Source organism: Diadema antillarum, unplaced genomic scaffold (genome assembly GCF_040938485.1).
Source record: "Diadema antillarum isolate AM-2024a unplaced genomic scaffold, OU_Dant_1.0 scf00000231, whole genome shotgun sequence".
NCBI classification, from domain to species: Eukaryota; Metazoa; Echinodermata; class Echinoidea; order Diadematoida; family Diadematidae; genus Diadema; species Diadema antillarum.
The window spans coordinates 984252-1004258 of record NW_027271120.1 but is presented as its reverse complement, the minus strand read 5'-3'; the positions used below and the strand labels follow the sequence as shown (position 1 = coordinate 1004258).

Here is a 20007-nt window from a genome sequence, read left to right as displayed (position 1 = left end):
ACCTTATTAGGCTGCTACAGTGTAGATCTTTGAGTCGGTATAGAGTAACTGCGGCAGTAAGCAGCCGTGCAGCCGTTCGCGGCAGGTACAACATACATGGTAATATACCGCTAAACACAGCATTGCACTGTTACATGCACACTACACATTAACTGCGACCAGCCCCAACACGCAGTGTTGGGGCTGCGCATTGTAGCAGACATGATCATGACAGGCGAAGTATAGCGCCTAAAAATCAATATGAAATCGCAAAAATTCTGCAATATGAAGACTTACAGGTGAAGATGTAATGTTGAAGACTGACTGCGTTCAACTTTTGGTTCTGGCAATAGTCCCTTTCTGCTCGGTTTGATGAGTTAAATGCGACTCGGTCGAGAGGAACTCGGGAGAACTACATCTTATACAGTCAATGGATTTGAGATTTGTGCGCATGCGCTGGCCGTCAAGTCGTGTAGCTTTGTGGCAAGGCCTTATCATACTGTTGGCAAACCCTCTCGCTGTATATTCACAGTATTGCGTTGCTTTCTGGGTGGGTGCGCGCGCGCAGGCCTTGTCAGAAGGCTAAACGCATTGCGACTCCGCCAGCACATGAATATTTACGTGCGCAGTGTACTGCATACTGATTTCGAAAATGGTGAATGGGATGGGGAGCTAGGACTACGGACCCGTATATGGCCGTGAAAAAAACGTTTTTTCAAGATCATTGGACCAGTGTGAACAAGAACAAGGTGAACGAAGGGTATTAATTAGATAAGAATCTTATGTATACTATAAAAGTACGTTTTTTCCTCGTGATATTCGAAACTTACGGAGGTGCGAAAATCTGTGACAGACTGTGTATGTTTTTCAAGCTTACCGATATAGCACTCTATTGACTCAGGACGCTCCCACAGTGTGTAACTGTATACGGAGCGTCCCGGGGTTAACTACACATATACTAACACACTAGCAATCAACAAAAACCAACCGATAAAATGGGCACGATCTCTGACGAAAGTGAAATTTTCTCACCCAAATGACAACATATCGCATCCAAAATAAAATTTTTGGTACTTCGTAACATAGGAATTAAGAAATAATGGTCCAAGAAACTTGATTTTTTTGTCGTTTTCCCGATGCTCATGGATTGTGAAAACATATCCTCACATAAAATAGAACTTTTGCGAGCCGATGTGGGCCGCCATTTTTGTTCGGAAAGTGGATGTTACCATCGAAAAAATTGAGAAAAACACGAGAAAGACATCAGCAACACCGCCAGAATTGCAATCATGTTTGTGGCCAATGCATGTGCGCCCGCTATTTTCACGTGCTTTCGCAATGTTCGCGAGACATGTGATGGCGTTCAGCTAAAGATCGCGGAGCACGCGCGTATTGCATAGGGATTGTACATCGTGCCGCAAGCAGAAATACTACGTCGCATATCGCCCTTATCGGCGAAAATTGTGCCGGGTTTTGCCCTGGTAAATTATGAAAACTGCGTTGGTCAATGGTAAATTTCTTTTATGAAAACAACTGCGTTACGGTAATGAATAATCTTGTCTATGATATATGAAATGGTTGAAAATAATTTGCCTGATTTGTTATAAGTTGGAAAAACCCTTAACAATGCTTAAACTGCCGCAAACGGGATATTTTACTCTAGACAATCGTATAGCCAAGATACTAGAGTCAGAGAGGAGAGCTGAGTCTAGTAGTGCAAGTAGGCCTCCACCCCTGTAAAATTCTGCGAAATCATAATATTCATATTTCCAACCAGGTGGACTCCTGTCCTGAGTCTTATGGTACTCCCATGTCTATGAGGTAATGTTAAAATCACCATCGGAATTGCTCAGCAGACCTGCTCGACAGAAAAATCTGTCTGTTCAGAGGAGTGTCATAACATTTTTGTTATTGTTATTTTGACACTGACAGTTTGAACCACTGGCACTGTCCACGTCCCTTTTTGGATTTTGCAGGGTGAGGTACAGTATCTCATCTCAACCTCCTCAATTACATTGTACGTCTAGAATCTACCACATTAATTCACAGTCCTGGCTCTTCAGATATAAACTTAGTTAGTAAAATTGATATCTGATGAATACAATGTACAGTGCAGTCACCAGCTGATAATTTCTGATAAATACAGTGTATAGTGCACTCACCAGCTACTTGAAATATCAAAGATATGGATGGGATTTTCATGGAAAAGACACAGCTACCAGCTCATCAGTTTGCTAATTTACATGCTAAAAGCACGCTGATAACTGATTATTGGCAAATGCATCCAATAACTGATCACATTGGCAGAGACTCCAACACTAAGCACCTTCTGATCTGGAGATTCTCCCGTCTGAAACCCCTAGCAAACGGGAGACTCCAACTTGATGTGCGCGAAGCGCATATCACGAGCGCAAAGTTCCTTGCAGCCGGGGTCCAGGGCCCGCTTGGGCCCTGGAAGCTCTAATAATTAGGGTTCTTGATGCTCTCTCGTGCTATCTAAGGCTGATTTTTCGACATACGAAGACAAAAAGTAAGAGATCATTTCAAACGGGAGACACAGAGCCAGGGCGGGAGAAATTAAATCTCAAGCGGGAGAACGGGAGATTTTGCAAAAGTGGGCTTTGGGCAGGAGATCTCCCGTCGAAAGCGGGAGAGTTGGAGTCTCTGCATTGGTTTCCAAGGGTAGAGCATTCGCCCCAGGCCCCCAACAGTATTGGGTATAAGAGCCTTTAGTCTGTTTAGGAAAGGGTTTCTGTGAAGCCAGTCCTAGTCTTTGTGAGACATATCCCCAGCACCTTGACCTAGGAAATACTGATTAGTAAAAAATTGAGTAAGACATCTAGATTCAATGTTCGGCATCTGGGTTCATAACATTGTTTACACTCTTCCTTTCGCATAATGTTGTAATTATGTAAAGTGAGCCGTCCATAATTCGACCATAGCACCATCCAAAATTTGACCACTAACGTTTGACAACTTGTTTAGTGTTCCTCTTGCAGGGTCAAATTTTGGTACAGTAACCAATATGCGTGACTCACCCAGCTATGAATTTGTCTGTCTTCTCTTTAGATTCTCATCGTAATTAGCTTAAAAAAAAATAACTCTGAAAAGTCTGCAATGTGTTAACAAGGAATTTTGACTTCTATTGGGATTTTACTTTAATTATTTGTTTGAATTAAAGCAACTTTCTGTGTCTTCTTTCCCAAGCCTAGTTTTGCTTTCTATCCTGATACGATTGAAGAATTTTTGTTGTTTATAATTCATTTACTTTTATTCAATATTATATTTCCTTTTTCCCAGCCCATAACAATTCTCTAACATCTCTGAAATTGAAACATCCACAGTCCAATCAAGGCACTTTCCACTTCTTTAGGAGTAATTTGGTTTGACTATTTGCATGTCTACGGGTCTGAATCTGAAAGTGAAGACAAGCACAAAGAAAGTTGTAGACTTTTTTTCTCTCTTTCTGCTAATGCTATCCTCTATACTTGTACTGTTTGTAGACTCTGCTGTATTTTTGTAGTGGGTGATCGGTGATATGGCTTACTGGATCTCTTGGGAAAAGGACTACCAGTACCCCTGATGTCACAGATACAACAACACACACTCAGTAGTGCAGTAGTGTCTTATTGGATGTGAGGGGGCAACCCCACAGTTGGCTCCATCAGTTAGCGTCGTCGACCAACACGCTCTCCCATTATGGCCGACTTGGGCGGGACTAGACGGACTGGCCGCAAGAAGGCCCAGGACCGGGCCTTTTACGAGAAGCAGACAGACCGGGAATCGAGCGCCGAGATCATCAATGAGGCGAGGGCGGCGCTGCGGACTGTGCCCACCAGGCGGCCATTCACCCCTAGGGAGGACAAGAGAACCCTCTTCAGTGGCAGCACCACCAGGGCACCGACAGAGAGACCGCCTTCAGCCTTCAGGTATGTTCAGATCCTTTGAAGGTCTTCTTGGTCTTTTATGTTGCAATGTATTTCATACAACAGATAATGCACAGGTGAGTTAGTGGAGATGTGGTACACTCAAGAGTATTTACTATGGTGCAACATGCACAACATTGAGAGTACCCAAGTGTGTGCTGCATCTTCACTACTATCACAAATTTTAAATTGTTCATTATTTGTTTTATATAAAATGGGTCTGTGAACCACAATATCAGCTGGTAAAACTTTGTATTTCAAAACAAGGGGGCCGCTCAATATTCCATCAGCTGTACAGATAATCTTGGGAATCAAATTGATCATTCAGAGAAATTGGTGATCCACCACTTAGGATGACACACAGTGAAGATCTGTTTTGTTTTGTGTTTGTTTGTATGTTTGTTTGTTTTGCTATGGACACTTTTTGCACTTGCATGGGTTTTTAATAGCAATAGAAATAAAGAGAGCGCATGTGACTCATTCCAACGCTTCTGATTGGCTTCATTCTTCAACCCGTTTTATAATACACTTAAAGGAAACCCAAACCCAAAGAAAAATGTGAATTGAGTGAAAGCAGAAACATTAGTAGAACGCATCAGTGAAAGTTTGAGGAAAATCGAACAATTGGTGCAAAAGTTATGAATTTTTAAAGTTTTGGTGTTTGAACCACTGGATGAGGAGACGCAGAGATTACGATGTATGTGTGGACAACAATATAAAGAATTATGAAGGGAATTCCACAAAAATTCATTTTTCATGAAAATTACATATTCCATAAACTTGATACTGACAGAGATATGTTAAGGGTAGCAATTATTCCCCCTGCTTTTTGAAAGTGGTTAGTCATGTGTTCTTTCATTATGTTGTTTCATTTTGAGGAATTTCCTTTACTGTAAAGGTGGATATTTTCGTGCGACTAATTTTTTTGCGCTTGGTGGGGTAAGAAGAGTTTTGCATGTTTTTAATTCCGCGCGGAATCAAGTCATCAACTGCTGGAACATATGGCAAACAAGAATATTTGCATGCTTTTATTTTTGTGCTAGTTTCAGGTTGCGCGAAATGTGCGAAAATTTCAACACTCCAAACATTTCCACTATTACAGTATATCTTCTAATTGTTGTCCACATATGATGCCATAAACTCTAGTAGTCTCCGTCTCTTCATTCAGCAGTTCCAACACCCAAAACTTAAAAAATTCATAGGCCCATTCAATGCTAAGAGGACTAGTATTCATTAACAATATATCAGTCCTCCAGTGCCAGGCTCATTTCATCCTCCACAGATTAGAGTTAACTTTAGGAGCACACCACTTAACAATACACCCATTCTTGCAAACTAGGTCATTTACGCCAGGCAACAGACATTGGAGTACTTGAAGCGGTGCTGCACTCTGATTGTGCTTGGTGTACAATGAACATGGTACATTTACAGTCATACAGTAAACTAAAACATTGTAGGACAGACCTTACACCTTATCCTTGAAAGACAAGTTTGATGAGCACAATGTGATAAGATGGACATTGTCCAAGATCAAGGATTTCAAAGTTCATACACAAACACACAAGGGTGCTGTAATCCTTGTATTGTTAAATGTGGCAGCTTTATCACCCTTGTACAAGTGATTGACACTTGGCCCTGATTCAAGTATAAAAGGGGGAGGGGAGGGGGGACATAAAGAGACAACCTGGAAACAAAGATGACAAGGGGACAATTATCCATTCCTGAAAGGGATTAGCAAAATTGATGAGAGTTGAGAAGAAAGGAGCAATCTGGGAGTCCCTCTACATGAATTAAGTGTGTATTCTGTCATGTTCATTGTGTTAAAGCCATTGAAAACTAGGTACCGGTAGTCCAAACTGTCCAGGTAACAAGTATACTCAGGCAGGTGTCTACTGGAAATGTGTGTTATACATGTAGTATACATGTACATCAGCTTATTCTCAACAGATTAATGTTGTTTTGTTTTTTTCATCATCTGAGACTTACCAGGGGCCCGTTGCATAAAACTTACCACTGAATTTCAATGGTAACCACCATCAAAATTAGGCGTCACAGCCAATCAGCATCAAGGATTATAAAATTTACCACTAATTTGAAGACTTACCGCTAGAAAGGAGCGGTAAGTTCAGCGGTAAGGGTTTTATGCAACAGGGCCCAGATCTACTGTAAAATAAGTGGTGATCAGATTGATATTAAAGGGGTGATGGTCCATGACTTTTTTCCTTGTACAAGTGCAGCTTGCAGTCTTGACAGTTTGAATTCAGCATAGAGCAAGGCTTCTTCCGATGTTTGTTGTTTGTCAACACAGTATCTATTAAAGACCCTGTAGTGTGGGAGGAGAATGTTTTCTTGATTTAATTGATCTTTGTTTGCTGGTGTACATTTGAAAAACATGACTCGCACTGGCCTGCTATAGAATTGCCTGTCAGCAGATACGTGCATCCAAGCGTACGCACATCAGAAACGTTCAACTCCAGTCAAGATTGTGTGGCTGTGTGTGTTCTTTTATACATAGAGATCTGTGATAAAGTGATAAAAATTCCTGAATATCTCCACGTCGGGCCAACCTTCGCATTCCATGGTATCCCCATGCTACTACATGTAGGTCTTTAAGTGCTAGGAATATTTTTTACTGACCTTGCATAGCAATGTGCTTTGCATTTTGGTATGACTGCTAGATACAAACTGGAATTTGTATAACAATTTCAGTGCGTAGAATTGTACACCATTTCGTTCAAAGTTATATGCCCATTGGCTACAATTGCTGTACAATTTTGAGAAGGGAAATTATTCCGTGAAGTGACGAATTATACAACCTTGGAATTTGACTGGGTGTATATCTCCTCTTCACCTTGTTCTATTGATCAGTAAAAAATAGTCATGTCATTTTGATTCCCAGTTCATGCCATTGTATGGTAGTGGAGATTAGTACACTGTGTGCTCCCCGTACAATGTAGTGTATGTATATTCAATGGAGAGTGAGAGCATCATTGTAAGGGGGTAGAATTCCCCGGCTGTCTTACAGGCAGTATGAGTGTTCAAACATGTTGAGGCTGCCACTTGTGCTCAGTGTGTTAACGCATGATATCTAAATTGACAGTTGACTCAGATGAGTGAGGTTTGGAATATGTCTGTGTGATGGATTTTTTTAAATTTGTTTATTTGGTTTTTTTTTTCTCCTTCATAATATACAATTAGATACTTGATGTCAGCAAATTACTCAGCATTTAGATCTACCATTGCTTAAATATTCATCATCCGGTGTAAGATTTAGTCGGAAACTTAAAATGAATTGCATACAGGTATGCATATTTACTCTGTACAGTACTTGACTCCCGTAAAAGACAAGCAGTTGAAGTGATGGGATGTTGAGGATCAGTCATGCATATTATCATACAATGGACTCATTCATGCATGGACTCCAATCTGCCAATGTCAACATGCATACATAGACTGTCAGTCAGAGTGAGAGTAAATGTAAATGTGGCTTTCGGCCATGTGCAAATAATTGTAAGGATGAATATGGCACTACATTGTATGTTAGAGATGGATAGCCCCTCCCCCCCCCCCCCCCCCCCCCACCCTAAAAAAATATGAAGATACCTCTTACTGTTTAAATTATAAGAAAGCTGGTTGTGTATATGTGACCCTGCACCTCAAAACAAACAAAAAGTCGCCAGACATGAATTTTTAGATAAGACCATATTCTGAAAGAGCAGACTTTAAGCGTTAAAATGATGTATAACTCAAATCAAATGGACTCTCCTAACCTATCTAAATATTGGAAAGAAAGCACAAACTCAGGAAAAGTGTGAACTGAGAAAAGAGGCTCTGAAGTACTGTGTCTATTCAAGCGCTTAATCTTTACCAAACCGTGCTGGCTGTGCGATAAATGGGACAAAAAACAGGAAGTAAACCACCAGAGTAACAACAGTGAAGAAATTATCAGATTAAACTAAAATTAAGCATGCCTCATTAACACATTCTGTCCGTAATTAATACCAACTTTCAAAGCAGTAGCACTATCCTTTCGAAAGCTATTAGAGTTGAAAGTGAAGAGTGTGGACAAGGTTTTTCAGAAATGAAAAAGGGATTCTAAAGACACACCTAATCACACTATTCTACCAAAAATGTTCGAGATAAACTGCTAAAAAAACACACTTTCCTGCCCGTTTTATGATACCAAATTTTAGCATACTGTAAAAGAAGACCGGCTCTTTCAGAAAATATGAAAAAGTCAAGTTCGGCTAAGTTGACCCATTTCACTTATTTTCAGTCCTCATGCAAAATCAGTGTGTGCGACTTTATGTTCGTTTTGAGGTGCACGGTCACATATATGAATATGTGTTGATGTGTTGATAAATATCTCATTATGCTCCATATTGATGCCTAAATGAATTTATGTTTTCTCCCCCCCCCCCCCCCCCCCCAAAAAAAAAAAAGCCTGGGATCAAGGCACTTTGATGGGGTAGACTCAAGGCCACCATCTGGGGCCAGACTTTCTCCACTGGAACATGTGAGTATACCGCACGTCTTGCATCTTGGCATTTTGTGTGTTTCCAAACCCTGTGTGTGCTTTGAGTGCAGATTGGCACAGAAAACCCACAGCCTTGTACACACTGTCTAAAGTCCCTGGCACAGAAAGGGTTAAAGTAGAGCTACAAGTTGATGCTCTTCCTCTCCACTACAAGTCGATAATGGATTATTTTGGTAATGTGACAAAGTTGCCAAGCAAATTAAGATATCCTAAAGTACGATTTTACATGCAGGATGTAAACAGTTGTAGAAAGTGCAAGCCATAGACTCCAGAGCACTCAGTAACAGGCATGATTGTGGGAGATCAGGATAGCTGTAAACCCAAACTGTACCATGTAGATGAATTTGCAAACATTGAAATAATTCTGTTACCATGTTCTTATCCCCCCTTCTCTTGTTGTAGCAAAAGTGACAATTATGAGAATTTTCGAATGATAAGTACTTTATTCAAAATCATTAGACATTGTGTCTGTATGGCAAAGCAAACATTTGTCCGTGGCTTTAGGAACATGTCAACCTTTACCTTCTACCCTCCCTCACAGAAACCTGCCCCACCCCCTGTCAAGCCCATATCTGTGGATGACTATGCCCCACGACTCCCCAAGCCCCCCTCTGCCGACCCCAAGAGGGCGGGATCAGGAAAGAGGAGACCCCCACCCAAACTTCGCAGTGCTCTCAGCCAAGATGGACAGAAAAGTGAGTAGTCTTGTGCAGTTTGCTCAGAGCTGAGCTGTAGTGTTTTATGAGTCATGTATGCACACTGAAAGGAATGTGCTCGACATTCAATTTTGAATTTCCATAAACTGCATTCATAGAATTCAGTAGTGTATCACATTTGCTGATTAGTTGAATTGGCATCTTGTGACAATTATTGATTTTGTCAAAGAGCACACCCATGTACTAAAACCATGAATTTGTGCATGGGAAAATTGATACACCTGCACCGTAGCCAAAGTAAGGAACATTGCATGTTCTGTGAATGACTCTTCAAAACTATTGGGCACACCGATGAGGTAACTGTAAAAGCATTTGAATTGGTGTTACATGAACATATTTTCCATTCACATAATCTGGTATTGTATATTTTATACCATGTACTATATGCATGGTGTTTAGCATGTCATACAGAAGTGTATGCATGTATGTGACTGATATTCATTCATTCATTCGTTTAGTCATTTCAACACGGAAAGACCCATTCAGCGTATGCTATTTTTCAATGGGTCCATTCGTAAAATTCATCATGTACATACATCAAAACAGGAGAATGTATACAACATAAGAAATGTTGAAAAAAAGAATCATGTGACACATAAAACTATCATTAACACTAGGTTGTTAACATAATACAAGTAAAATGAATTGAAAAGGAAATTAAAAAGGAAAAGGGAAAAAACATAAACATTAAAAATAAATATATGTACATATAACTCAAAACGTCATGAAAATTTTGGTGCTCATTTCCACAGTCCAAGTTTTGCCCCAGCCACTGGACAGGAAGAATTCAGCACCCAAAGGGGTGCCCCTGATGGGGGAAAGGCGGGTACAGAGTGGACCCAAGGAGCGCACCCAGCAACTCCTTGGCAGCGAGGAAGATGGCAGTGGGGAGGGAGGGGAGCAAGAGTTGCCACGCCCCTCCCCAGACAGCGGCATGCCCAGGGTGAGATCGGCCGAGAGTCTGACCACCAGCAGCACCAGCAGCAGCCGGTGAGTGATCGTTCAGTGGATGGAAAACATCGAAGGATGTCAAAGTCCTCAAGCTGGAATTCCTCCTCTTTTGTTGTTTTTTTCCATTCTGCTGCCTCTCTAGCACATTTCAAGATACAGATAAAGTTCAGAGAACTCGCATACATGAACTACTCCTATTATGTAGAATAGCTTACAGTTGATATTACAGTGCCTTCATAAAAGATCTATGCAGAATTTTGTGGTATTTGTGAATACTTCTTGACATGCTTGCGTGTGTCCCAGCATGATTTTCATCATTGGCAATTCAAGACGTTAGAAATCTAATAACTTGGACCTACCTATTTGGCTACCTAAATCTTGTGTGGAAAAAAAAAGGGGGGTTTAGAGAGGTAGTAACACCAGCAGGTGTATAATTATGCAGTCCTTTGGGTGATCTTAACTAAAACGTTCTTAGGGAGAAAAATAGAGAAAAACAGAAAAGGCTGAAAATTTGTTAAAGATGATAATCTGCTGTCTGTCACCAAGATTTTTTGTAAACTCCCAAACAAGAAAGAATGAATATAAAATTTGATATTACCAGTGATAAGCCTTCCCTCTGATTTTGAATAATATCCGAAGATAGTTGAATGATAGATCAAATACATATGATACTCAATCTCTTAATTAAACTAAGATTATATATAATATATTGAGCGGATGTATTGCTAGTACGTTGAAGAATTTTTGAGTATCAGTTTAGATTGTTGTTGGCACCTCATTTACAGCATCACTGTTGAGCCTGAGCTCAAGATTTTCTATTGTCAATTCTGTAGGATTGTCAATTCTCTTTTATTGGAGCCCGAGGTGTCCAAAAAGTATATTAAAAAGATAATAATGTAAGCTTGAGATGCATGAGGTGTCAGGTAAATCTTCTTATAATGATGAAGTATTTAGCAGTATTGACTCTGTGCACATTTCATCCTTCCCACCCCCATTCTCCCATTTCACACTCTCTCTGTGGATACAGTGTTAGAACAGTGAAAGTAAAAGAAAAAACAAAAACAAGATATTCACAACTAACAAGGCATTGCATGCCTGGTCACATCGTTTTCCTGTATCGTGTTCATCTACTCCCCACCCCCCACCCCCCATCTGCCAATTTGCATTTTGACAGCAATACATCACCAACAAGTGTTACTGTGGTTTTATTGTGAGATTCAGGCCATGGCCCTAAAATGCAATGATAGATATCGTGTAGAGATAATGATTACTGCCAGGGCTTTATTATTGCATCTGTCAAGTTTGCCGTATGTCTCGTATACACACTTACAGATCATCAGCAGGGAGTGTTGGCACCGAGCGAGCCGAGAGTGGCTACTCCAGCGACCGACAATCAGCCAGCAGTCGCTCAGGTGAGGGTGGATACAGTTTTGTTTTGTTTTGTTACCTCTGCCAAGGGAGGAGGTTATGTTTTCATTACGGTTGGTTTGTTTGTTAGTTTGTTTGTCTGTGCGCAAAATAACTCAAAAATTTGGGCACGGATTTAGATGAAACTGGCAGGAAAAGGTGAGAATGACACAAGGAACATATGATTAAATTTGGGTAGTGACCTGGAGATTTTTGATATTTTGGCAGGTAGGGTCAATGAACTTGGGAGTTCAAGCTGCGCATTTTGTAGGTTTTTATATGCGCACTAAAGTGTGGCCCTAGTTTCTGTTAGGGCAAGGCACGCGGCGCAGCTGAGGGTTTACAACGTAACAAAGGCTTTTATATTGGGAAATCAGGCAGTTTTTTCAGCATGCATACTAGTACGTATGGGTGGAAATCACTGATCTCTGTGGAAAAGCAAGATCATCGGTGAAAATAAAGTAGCTGCTTGGCGGAGGTCTGCGCTCTCAGAGTGCTTTTCTAGTTTTGTTTTGCTTTGTTTTGTTTTTTGTTGGGTTTTTTTTACAGCATGTTTTCTATCAAGTTTACTTCATCGGTATTCATGTTGGTTCCAGTGAGGGGAATAAAATGAAGTGAGCCAACTTTGTGACCTTGCATCACCAAACCACCAAAAAGTCACCAGACATGTTTGTTGTTGTTGTTGTTGTTGCTTGTTGTTAGTTGTTGTTGTTGTTGTTGTTGTTGTTGTTATTGTTTTTTTTAAAGTGTAGGGTAGATTCTGAAAGAGCATACTCTAAGCCTTGAAATACACATGAACTTTCCTATAAACCCATCTAAAATAATAGGAAGAATGTAATAAACCCTCTGAAAAAAGTGTTCACTGAGAAAAGAGGCTTTGAAGTTTAGGATACATTTGAGTGCTTCATCTCACCAAGCAGAGCTCTGTACGATGAATATGATGACAACAGGATATAAAACTCCACAGCGACCACTATGGAAGGATTATCAGATTAAACTGAAATTTGGGTGCACTCATCAAGTACATTCTATTCATGACTAATACTATTAATACAATAGCATCTTCTGTTAAAAAGCAATTAGAGTTGAAATTGGAGCATTTGTGGTGGTTTTTGAAGAAGTGAAAAGAGCCCACTGGGACAAACCTAATCACATAATTCAAGAAAAAAGAAACTGTTCTAGAAAAACTGCAAAAAGCAATTTCCTATGTGTTTTGTGTGCTATGATGCTTTTTAGTAAAAAAGCAAAGTGTCGTGTGATGAGCTGTCAACCAATCGCATAGCAAGAATCTTTGTAGGTGTTGTATCAGATGCAATACATGTACATCAATGCAGGTATCAGATTACTGTGGTGAACATGAAGTTCTTCGTTTGATATGTCCTCTTGTAGGGAGTGGCAGCCGACGAGAGGAGGAGACACCAGAGGAGGCCCTCTATTGGAACGAGCGAGTTAGTCCCATACTCGATAAGATCTCATCATTATGTAAAGGTGAGTGGCCATACATGCTGTTGACTTTTCACCTGTCCAAGATTGCACTCTGGGTACATGCATGCTGCTGTAAAACATGATATATTCGCGGCACGAAATTTTCACGAATTTGCGCCGACGGCCTTTTTCGTGGCAAGAAATTTTCGCGAATTGCCTCTTGCGTTCAATGCATATAGTGTAGATAAGAAATTTCGCGTGCATTTTAATTTTGCAAATCTTGGCGCTCGCGAAATTCGCGAAATTAAAATGCACGCGAAACATTTCTCGTTTTACAGTATTTGTTCCACATACTCTCTCCTAGTGACATTGGCAAAACTGGGTATGAAGAAACAAGAATTTAATGACTGCATCTGGACTTACTGTTTTGATTCACAGACATATCTTGTTTCTAAAGTGAATGTTGCCTGGATGAATCAGAGCTTACATCACTTAAACTGCAAATTGCAAAATTATCCTAGACTGCTTTGCAGGTTGGGGACCTATTCAGCACTCTTTGTGTAATCATGAATTGTTGGAGGCACTTACAATGAAAACTGTGAAATGAACTTTGTGGGGCGCTGTGGCATAGTGATAAGATTCCCAACTCCCAGTCTAGGACCGGAGGAACTGAGTTGATTCCTCCCAGTGCTTACGTCCTTAGACAAGATGTTTTAACTCACAATGTCCCTCTCAACCCAGGTGTATAAATGGGTACAGTTGAACCGGCAATGCTAGGGTAATGATGATGGCAGGGCCCTGTGGTAGAACAGTGGCAACACTGAAGAGGATACCCGAAGTAAGAAGACCTTAATATTATATATTATAACTTTAGACATGATGATGTTCATTTAATCAGACTTTCTTTCTGATAAGGAGTTATCACATTTTTTTTTTTAATCGTGTCATGTAACTCTGGATACAAATTTAGGGAGACAGTGTATGGAGTGTGTGTGTACTGAGCATTGTCAGCAGTAAAGCATGGATTGTATGGGATAAGATATGTAGTTGAAATATTAAGGAGACACAAATTTGTCTCCTCAAGGTTAAGTGTCTCCTTAACCTTTTGAGGATGGACTGATTTTGCTACAACACACATATTTCTCATAGACCGCTGCCCGAATATATTCGGGACTTGTCCTCAACGGTTAAAGTATAGCATCTCCTTAGTGTAGTAATTATAACAATTTAGTGCCTCCCTAAGCTGATGTCCAAAAATATATATATATATATTTATTTCATTTTCTCATTTCAAATCAGCCAACCTGGCCTTAGAGGAAGTGCAAGAAGTGTGCTTGCTGTGCGATGACCTCTACTTGACCCTGGCGGCCCGTGACATGCTGGGGCGGGGTGCCAAGAGGAGATCCTCGGCCCTGAAGACCATCTTCAAAGCTCCTGGACCAGATCGATCCTGGACTTCTACTCAAGGCTGCCAGGCTGGTGCTGGCGGTGAGTGAGAAACTGTCACATTTTGTACTAGACTAGGACCTTGTTCCTTGCAATGCAATGTAATAACCGTAGGTAATTATGTTATACACAAGGCTGACACTTTTTCCTCTGATGACCTGTTTGAGTCGCTACAATCCTTAGACCTGAAATTTTATGAAGGGTGGTACAATTGAAACCATGGTATAAACCATGGTTATATGCAAATTTCCTCTGCGTAAATATGATTGACAGATTACGTACGCCAACAGATGTCCAGGAGCAAATGCGCATTGATACGCACATGTCAGAGGTAACGCCTGTTTCACGCTTATTTTTCGACCATGGTCTAAATTTTGTACGCATGGTCTTAAGTTTAAACCACCTTTGTGAGTTCAGCCTTTGAGTCTGAATTTTGGTGGCCCGAAAATAAAAGGAAATGTAAAAATCTTCTTTGGAATCTTAGTTTCCTGTTCAGACCACCAAAACATAACTTTTTTTAGGAAGTTTGGTAGCCCACCGTCAATCTGTAGTGGCCCCAGGCTATGGGGCCATAGGGCCGCAGCTAATGTTGTGCCATGTTGCTGTAGATGATGGCTGGCTTTGGAAGGAATATACATTGTACACAGTGACCCAGCCTGAAGAGTTTGAAATACTCATGAGGAATTTATATCCTCTCCCAAAATATTGTTTGAAACCCTGGGGTAGAGCATTCCGTATGTGCTCATGACAACAAAAGTCATCACCTGTTAGTGTACTAATGAGTTTTGATAGTCAAGGTATTTTGTGATTAAGACATACTGTACCTTCAACTTGCATCGCTTTCTCAGTAACCAATTTTTACAGCATCACCAACATGCCCACAGCTAGATACTTGTAAACTACCCATATGCACAACTATTACCGGGTTTACATAGCTCCAGTGTCTTTGCGCTTTGCATTGACAGTATGTGCCCAAATTGTGTGCTCTGATTTCACTATGTGCTGCTTCCAGCATTCATCCATTCTTGTAAAGGAAAGTGTTCTGCTCATGGGATAATATTACAAATGGCCCAGGATTGCATAATCATGTTCATCTAGTGGCTTACTGGTTTGGACTGACCTGTATGATATGTTACCGTCATCACTGGTCCACAGCCCCACAGGCTTGGATAGCTGATTGGTTTTTGGCCAGCTACTGACGTGGTACCTTGCATCTATAATTGGAGGTAGCAGATGCAGTGAAATGTTTGTGCAATGGGCCCAATGTCCAGTAAAGTTATTTCAGACTTGTACTGCACCAGTTTGGATCAGTGCATTTCAGCTAAGAAATCCAAATAAGTTATTATCACTACTTACATTTCCTAACTGATAGCTAAGCCTAGTAGGTAAGGTTGATAACTTAATTTGTAGTGGTGGATGTGTTCATCCCAACCACATGGTTTGAAAGGCTTTACATTTTTAACCCGTTTCCTTCATAATGTTCACTTGTGGAATAGTGAGGCCCTACGTGGATTGTGATATATCTAAAATATAATCTCAGACTAGCTTCCATATTTGTTGTGTGTAACACCATTCTAAAGGAAATGTGCCAAGAGTGTGAATGCATCATGAACACAATTTTCTCTATCTATCTTTCTATCTATCTATCTGTCTATCTATCTGTCTATCTACCTATCTGTCTGTCTATCTATCTATCTATCTATCTATCTATCTATCTTTCTATCTATCTGTCTATCTATCTGTCTATCTATCTATCTGTCTATCTATCTATCTATCTATCTATCTATCTATCTATCTATCTATCTATCTATCTATCTATTGTATCTATCTATCCATCTATCTATATATACATCTATCAATCTATACATCTATCTATCTCTCTGTCCATGCAGCTGGATGTTAGTGGTAGCAACCTGAAGGCACTGTGCAAGCTCCTGTTTAAACTCAGCCGAGATGAGAAGAACGACACTCTGTTCCTGGAGCACAACACTTTAGGTATGGCATTTTTGCTGTCACGTTGCAGACATAGGGAGGTGGAAAAGGCCTCAGGCATTCATGAGATATTCAAGAACTTTTGTTTTTTAGTTATATTTTATAGAGCTTGACCATCTAGATAGGTAACAAATTATGTCATATAATTGGAAATAGTGTATTGATTTTTATGATTGGCTAGTATGTCAGGAATATTGCTGTGTGATTACAAGCAGTAGCAGACTATCTGACACCATATAGGCAGACCGGAGGCTCATGAACACATTCTGTGCTTGTCAAATAATTGTTTATCTGCTGAAAGGCTGCTCAAGGCTGCTGTTGGAGGCTTCAAAATGCCCTTTTTGCTTAGTATGGATTGTGACAAATCTATGCAACAGTCCATTTATTCTTTTTGTTGTATTGTTGTCCATCTTTTGTCTTTCCCAATCTTGTTATATCTCTTTCTCTGGTGATATATATAATATCTATGTACTTGCGTATCTATCTGTCTATGTATCTATTCATGTATCTGTGTATTTATCTATCTATCTATATATCTGTCTGTCTGTCTGTCTATCTACATGCATTATCTATCTATCAATCTCTTTCTTTTCACTTTGTGTATTCAAACATATTACACATATTCGTGTGTTTCTCCAACAGATTTAATAGTATCACTTATAGCCAAGACTGACTACACAACCAACTTGGAAGCCCTGGTCTACTGCATAGGTGGACTCAAGTGCCTGTCAGCCAATGCCCAGATGAACGTAGCGCTGTCCGACAAGGGTCTAATCGAAGCTCTGGGACGGATACTCAAGGCTGTAAATGCATCAGTAAGCAGTGCTCAACATTGTAATACTGCTGTGGTGGTAGTAGTGGTAGTGGTAGTGGTGGTAGCAGTGGTAGCAGTGGTTTTAGTGGTAGTAGTAGTGGTCAAAATGTTACTTGTAAGTAGTGTCCAAATGTTACTTGTTTGTCTGTGCACAAATGTTTTTAGCTGGAGTCAAGGATTGTTCTATGTCTTAAGACTCCAAATAGATGTGGCACCACTACCAGAATGTCAGCACCTTGGCACTGACTGAAATCCTTCTGGGTGCATTGATGTTAAAAGGGGGAATATTGGTTGCCAATGTTGATTTACCCATTCCTAAACAAATCAAACCTTGTATGCATCAATACAGTAATTCCGCTTGTGTGTTTTTCCTCTTCCAGCGATAAGCTGGTAGGGGCCTTCACCTTACTGAATGCGGAAATAGTCGTCTACTTTTCGTACGTGTAATGAAAGTATGCAACACATTCCCTGAAGTGAAATTCATCCTCAGCAATTTTTGTGTGACTGCTTTATCATACCTTACACAACGAGAACTTATCCATATCATCACGAGTGATAAGACCTTGTATCTCAAAATCAGGAATTTTCAAGAGAGCAAAAAAACTTCTTCATTTTCACAATCCTTTTGCAAAGGCACATCAATATTCAGTCATATAATGTAGAAGCATCAGTTTTGATAACATGAATGATTTTTTTTTAAAGCTCAAATCAGTGTTTTTGATCATTGAAGTTGAGTTTGGAGGTGTTTTTTTTTCTAGTATGCCAAATGAGATACGAGGTCCTGTCACCTTAGGGACAGATAATCTTGTGGTGACATAGATTTTCGTAAGTCAGGTTTATCAGTTCTGTCATTTTCTGTTTTCGATCTGCCTCCAGGCGACCAGAGGCTCCAACAACAAGAACGTGTCAAACCTGCTGCTGCAGGTCGTGGGCACACTGCGCCACCTGGCGGACCGCGGGGAGAACCGGCATGACTTCCTCGCCAACAAGATCATCGCCGGCCTGTGCGAGATCAGGAGCTCTATCGCCGGCGACGGAGACCTCATGATGCACGTCTCGAGGATTCTCAGGTGAGACTGGCCGGTTCTCCTCATTGCAAAGCAGCCACGAGAAAATTTGGTCATGGCCAACCCCTTTTGGTGCCAGGAACTTTGGACAGTGTGTACAGTGCTGTGGGGTTTTCGTGTTAATCGGCTGTAAAACCTTGCGAAGGGTTAAGAAACTCTTTAAAAACATTTGCTCGTATTTGATGAGGAGGCAGTCAATTAAATCATGTGCTTGTGGGTTCATGTGGATTGAGTGAGTGCAGCACTATTAGTAAAAAAAAACATCAGTGAAAGTTTGAGGAAAATTGGACATCCATTCAAAAGTAATAATCTTTGATTTTCAATGCTGCCATTGCTAGATGAGAAAACTACTACAATTTGTGATGTTAGATGCATGGAATAATATTAAACAAAATTAAGAAAATTTATCATGTTTTTACTTTTTTGCATAAAAAAGAGTGCTTTAATTGTGTCTTTAAGAAAGCAGGGGGAGTAATATTACCCTTGGCATATGTCAGTAACAGGTTGAGGCAATTTGTACCTTTTTAAAAAAAAAAAAAAGAAATTTTGTGGAATTCTCTTTATACTTTTTTTATATTGTTCTTTGCATGGAGCATGTGATGACATCAGACACTGTAGACTACAGTGTGTAGTAGTCTTCTCATCCAGCAGTGACTGCACAGAAATGTTGAAAATTCATAACTTTTGTACAGATTGTCCAATTTCCCTCAAACTTCCACTGATGTCTTCTACTGATATTGCTGCATTCACTCAATCCACATGTATATTAAGATGAACTTGTCCTTTAAAGGGGTGGTATATTATTGGTTGAGGAGAGGATTCAGCTTTTAACTTTTTTCGAGGAAACCACTCTAAGAAATGATAAAGAGCATACAATTCTATGGGGAATTCAAAAAACGGTTTGAAATGGCTTAGATATCCAAGAACAAAGTAAAACAAAGTGGTCCTAATAAAAGGGTCCTAATGAAATTAGGACTTCTTTCTTTTTGGATATCTCAGCCATTTCAACAACAACAACAAATCATCAAATAAACCTTACATGGAATTGTATGCTCTTTCATATTTCATGATAGGTTTGTCATTATCTCACCAAAAAAAAGTTGGAAGCCTAAACCCCATCTCAAACAAAACTGTACTATCTCTCTAAGTTGACAAGGTGGCCAGCAACTCTGTTCTGTCCTTGGACATACAGTGTGTGTGTGTACAATGTGTTTAACATTCAATGTGTTTTCCCCCGACAGCAAGCTGACCCTAAACAATGACTGCACGGCGGTCCTGGCCGAGCACCCGACGGCCTTCCAGTCGCTGCTCTCCCTCCTCGGCAAGCACCCGGAGAGGAACGACCTCGTCGTCAGGGTGGCCTTCGTCCTCGGCAACCTGACGGCGCGCAACGACGACTGCCGCTACTGTCTCTTCAACACGGAGAGCGCTATGGAGACGCTCCAGGGCTCCATCAGAAGATACTTCGCCAAGGATCTGAGGGTAAGACTTCAAAGTTATCTTCTCTGAGTCAACGTGTTTCTTTTCCATTTCGATTTTTCCTATCATTCTTTTGGCTGATAACATAATTTATGACCTAAATTCACAAAGGTAGTTTGTTAATCAAATCCATGATTTATAATTCGTCGGGTGAGAGTGATAAGGGCGTTAAGGTGCCTCAAACGCTATGGCTTTAGCAGCAACTGAACGCCCTTATCATTCTCAACCGACAAATTGTTCCATGGAAGAAAAGATAAGTACAAAAGTA

General features: G+C 40.4%; 1 protein-coding gene across 1 annotated transcript in view; it reads left to right on the top strand.

Moving 5' to 3' along the window:
- The first annotated feature begins 3678 nt into the window (after positions 1 to 3678).
- The window catches only part of LOC139724805 (armadillo repeat-containing protein 2-like), a 33040-nt gene continuing 16711 nt past the window's right edge, over positions 3679 to 20007 (top strand). Inside the window, 12 exon segments of the mRNA XM_071635928.1 lie at positions 3679 to 3908; positions 8349 to 8421; positions 8984 to 9137; positions 9911 to 10148; positions 11442 to 11521; positions 12906 to 13004; positions 14241 to 14368; positions 14370 to 14429; positions 16280 to 16382; positions 17022 to 17194; positions 18070 to 18263; positions 19502 to 19742. Of these exon segments, the coding sequence (XP_071492029.1) occupies positions 3679 to 3908; positions 8349 to 8421; positions 8984 to 9137; positions 9911 to 10148; positions 11442 to 11521; positions 12906 to 13004; positions 14241 to 14368; positions 14370 to 14429; positions 16280 to 16382; positions 17022 to 17194; positions 18070 to 18263; positions 19502 to 19742 (1773 nt within the window).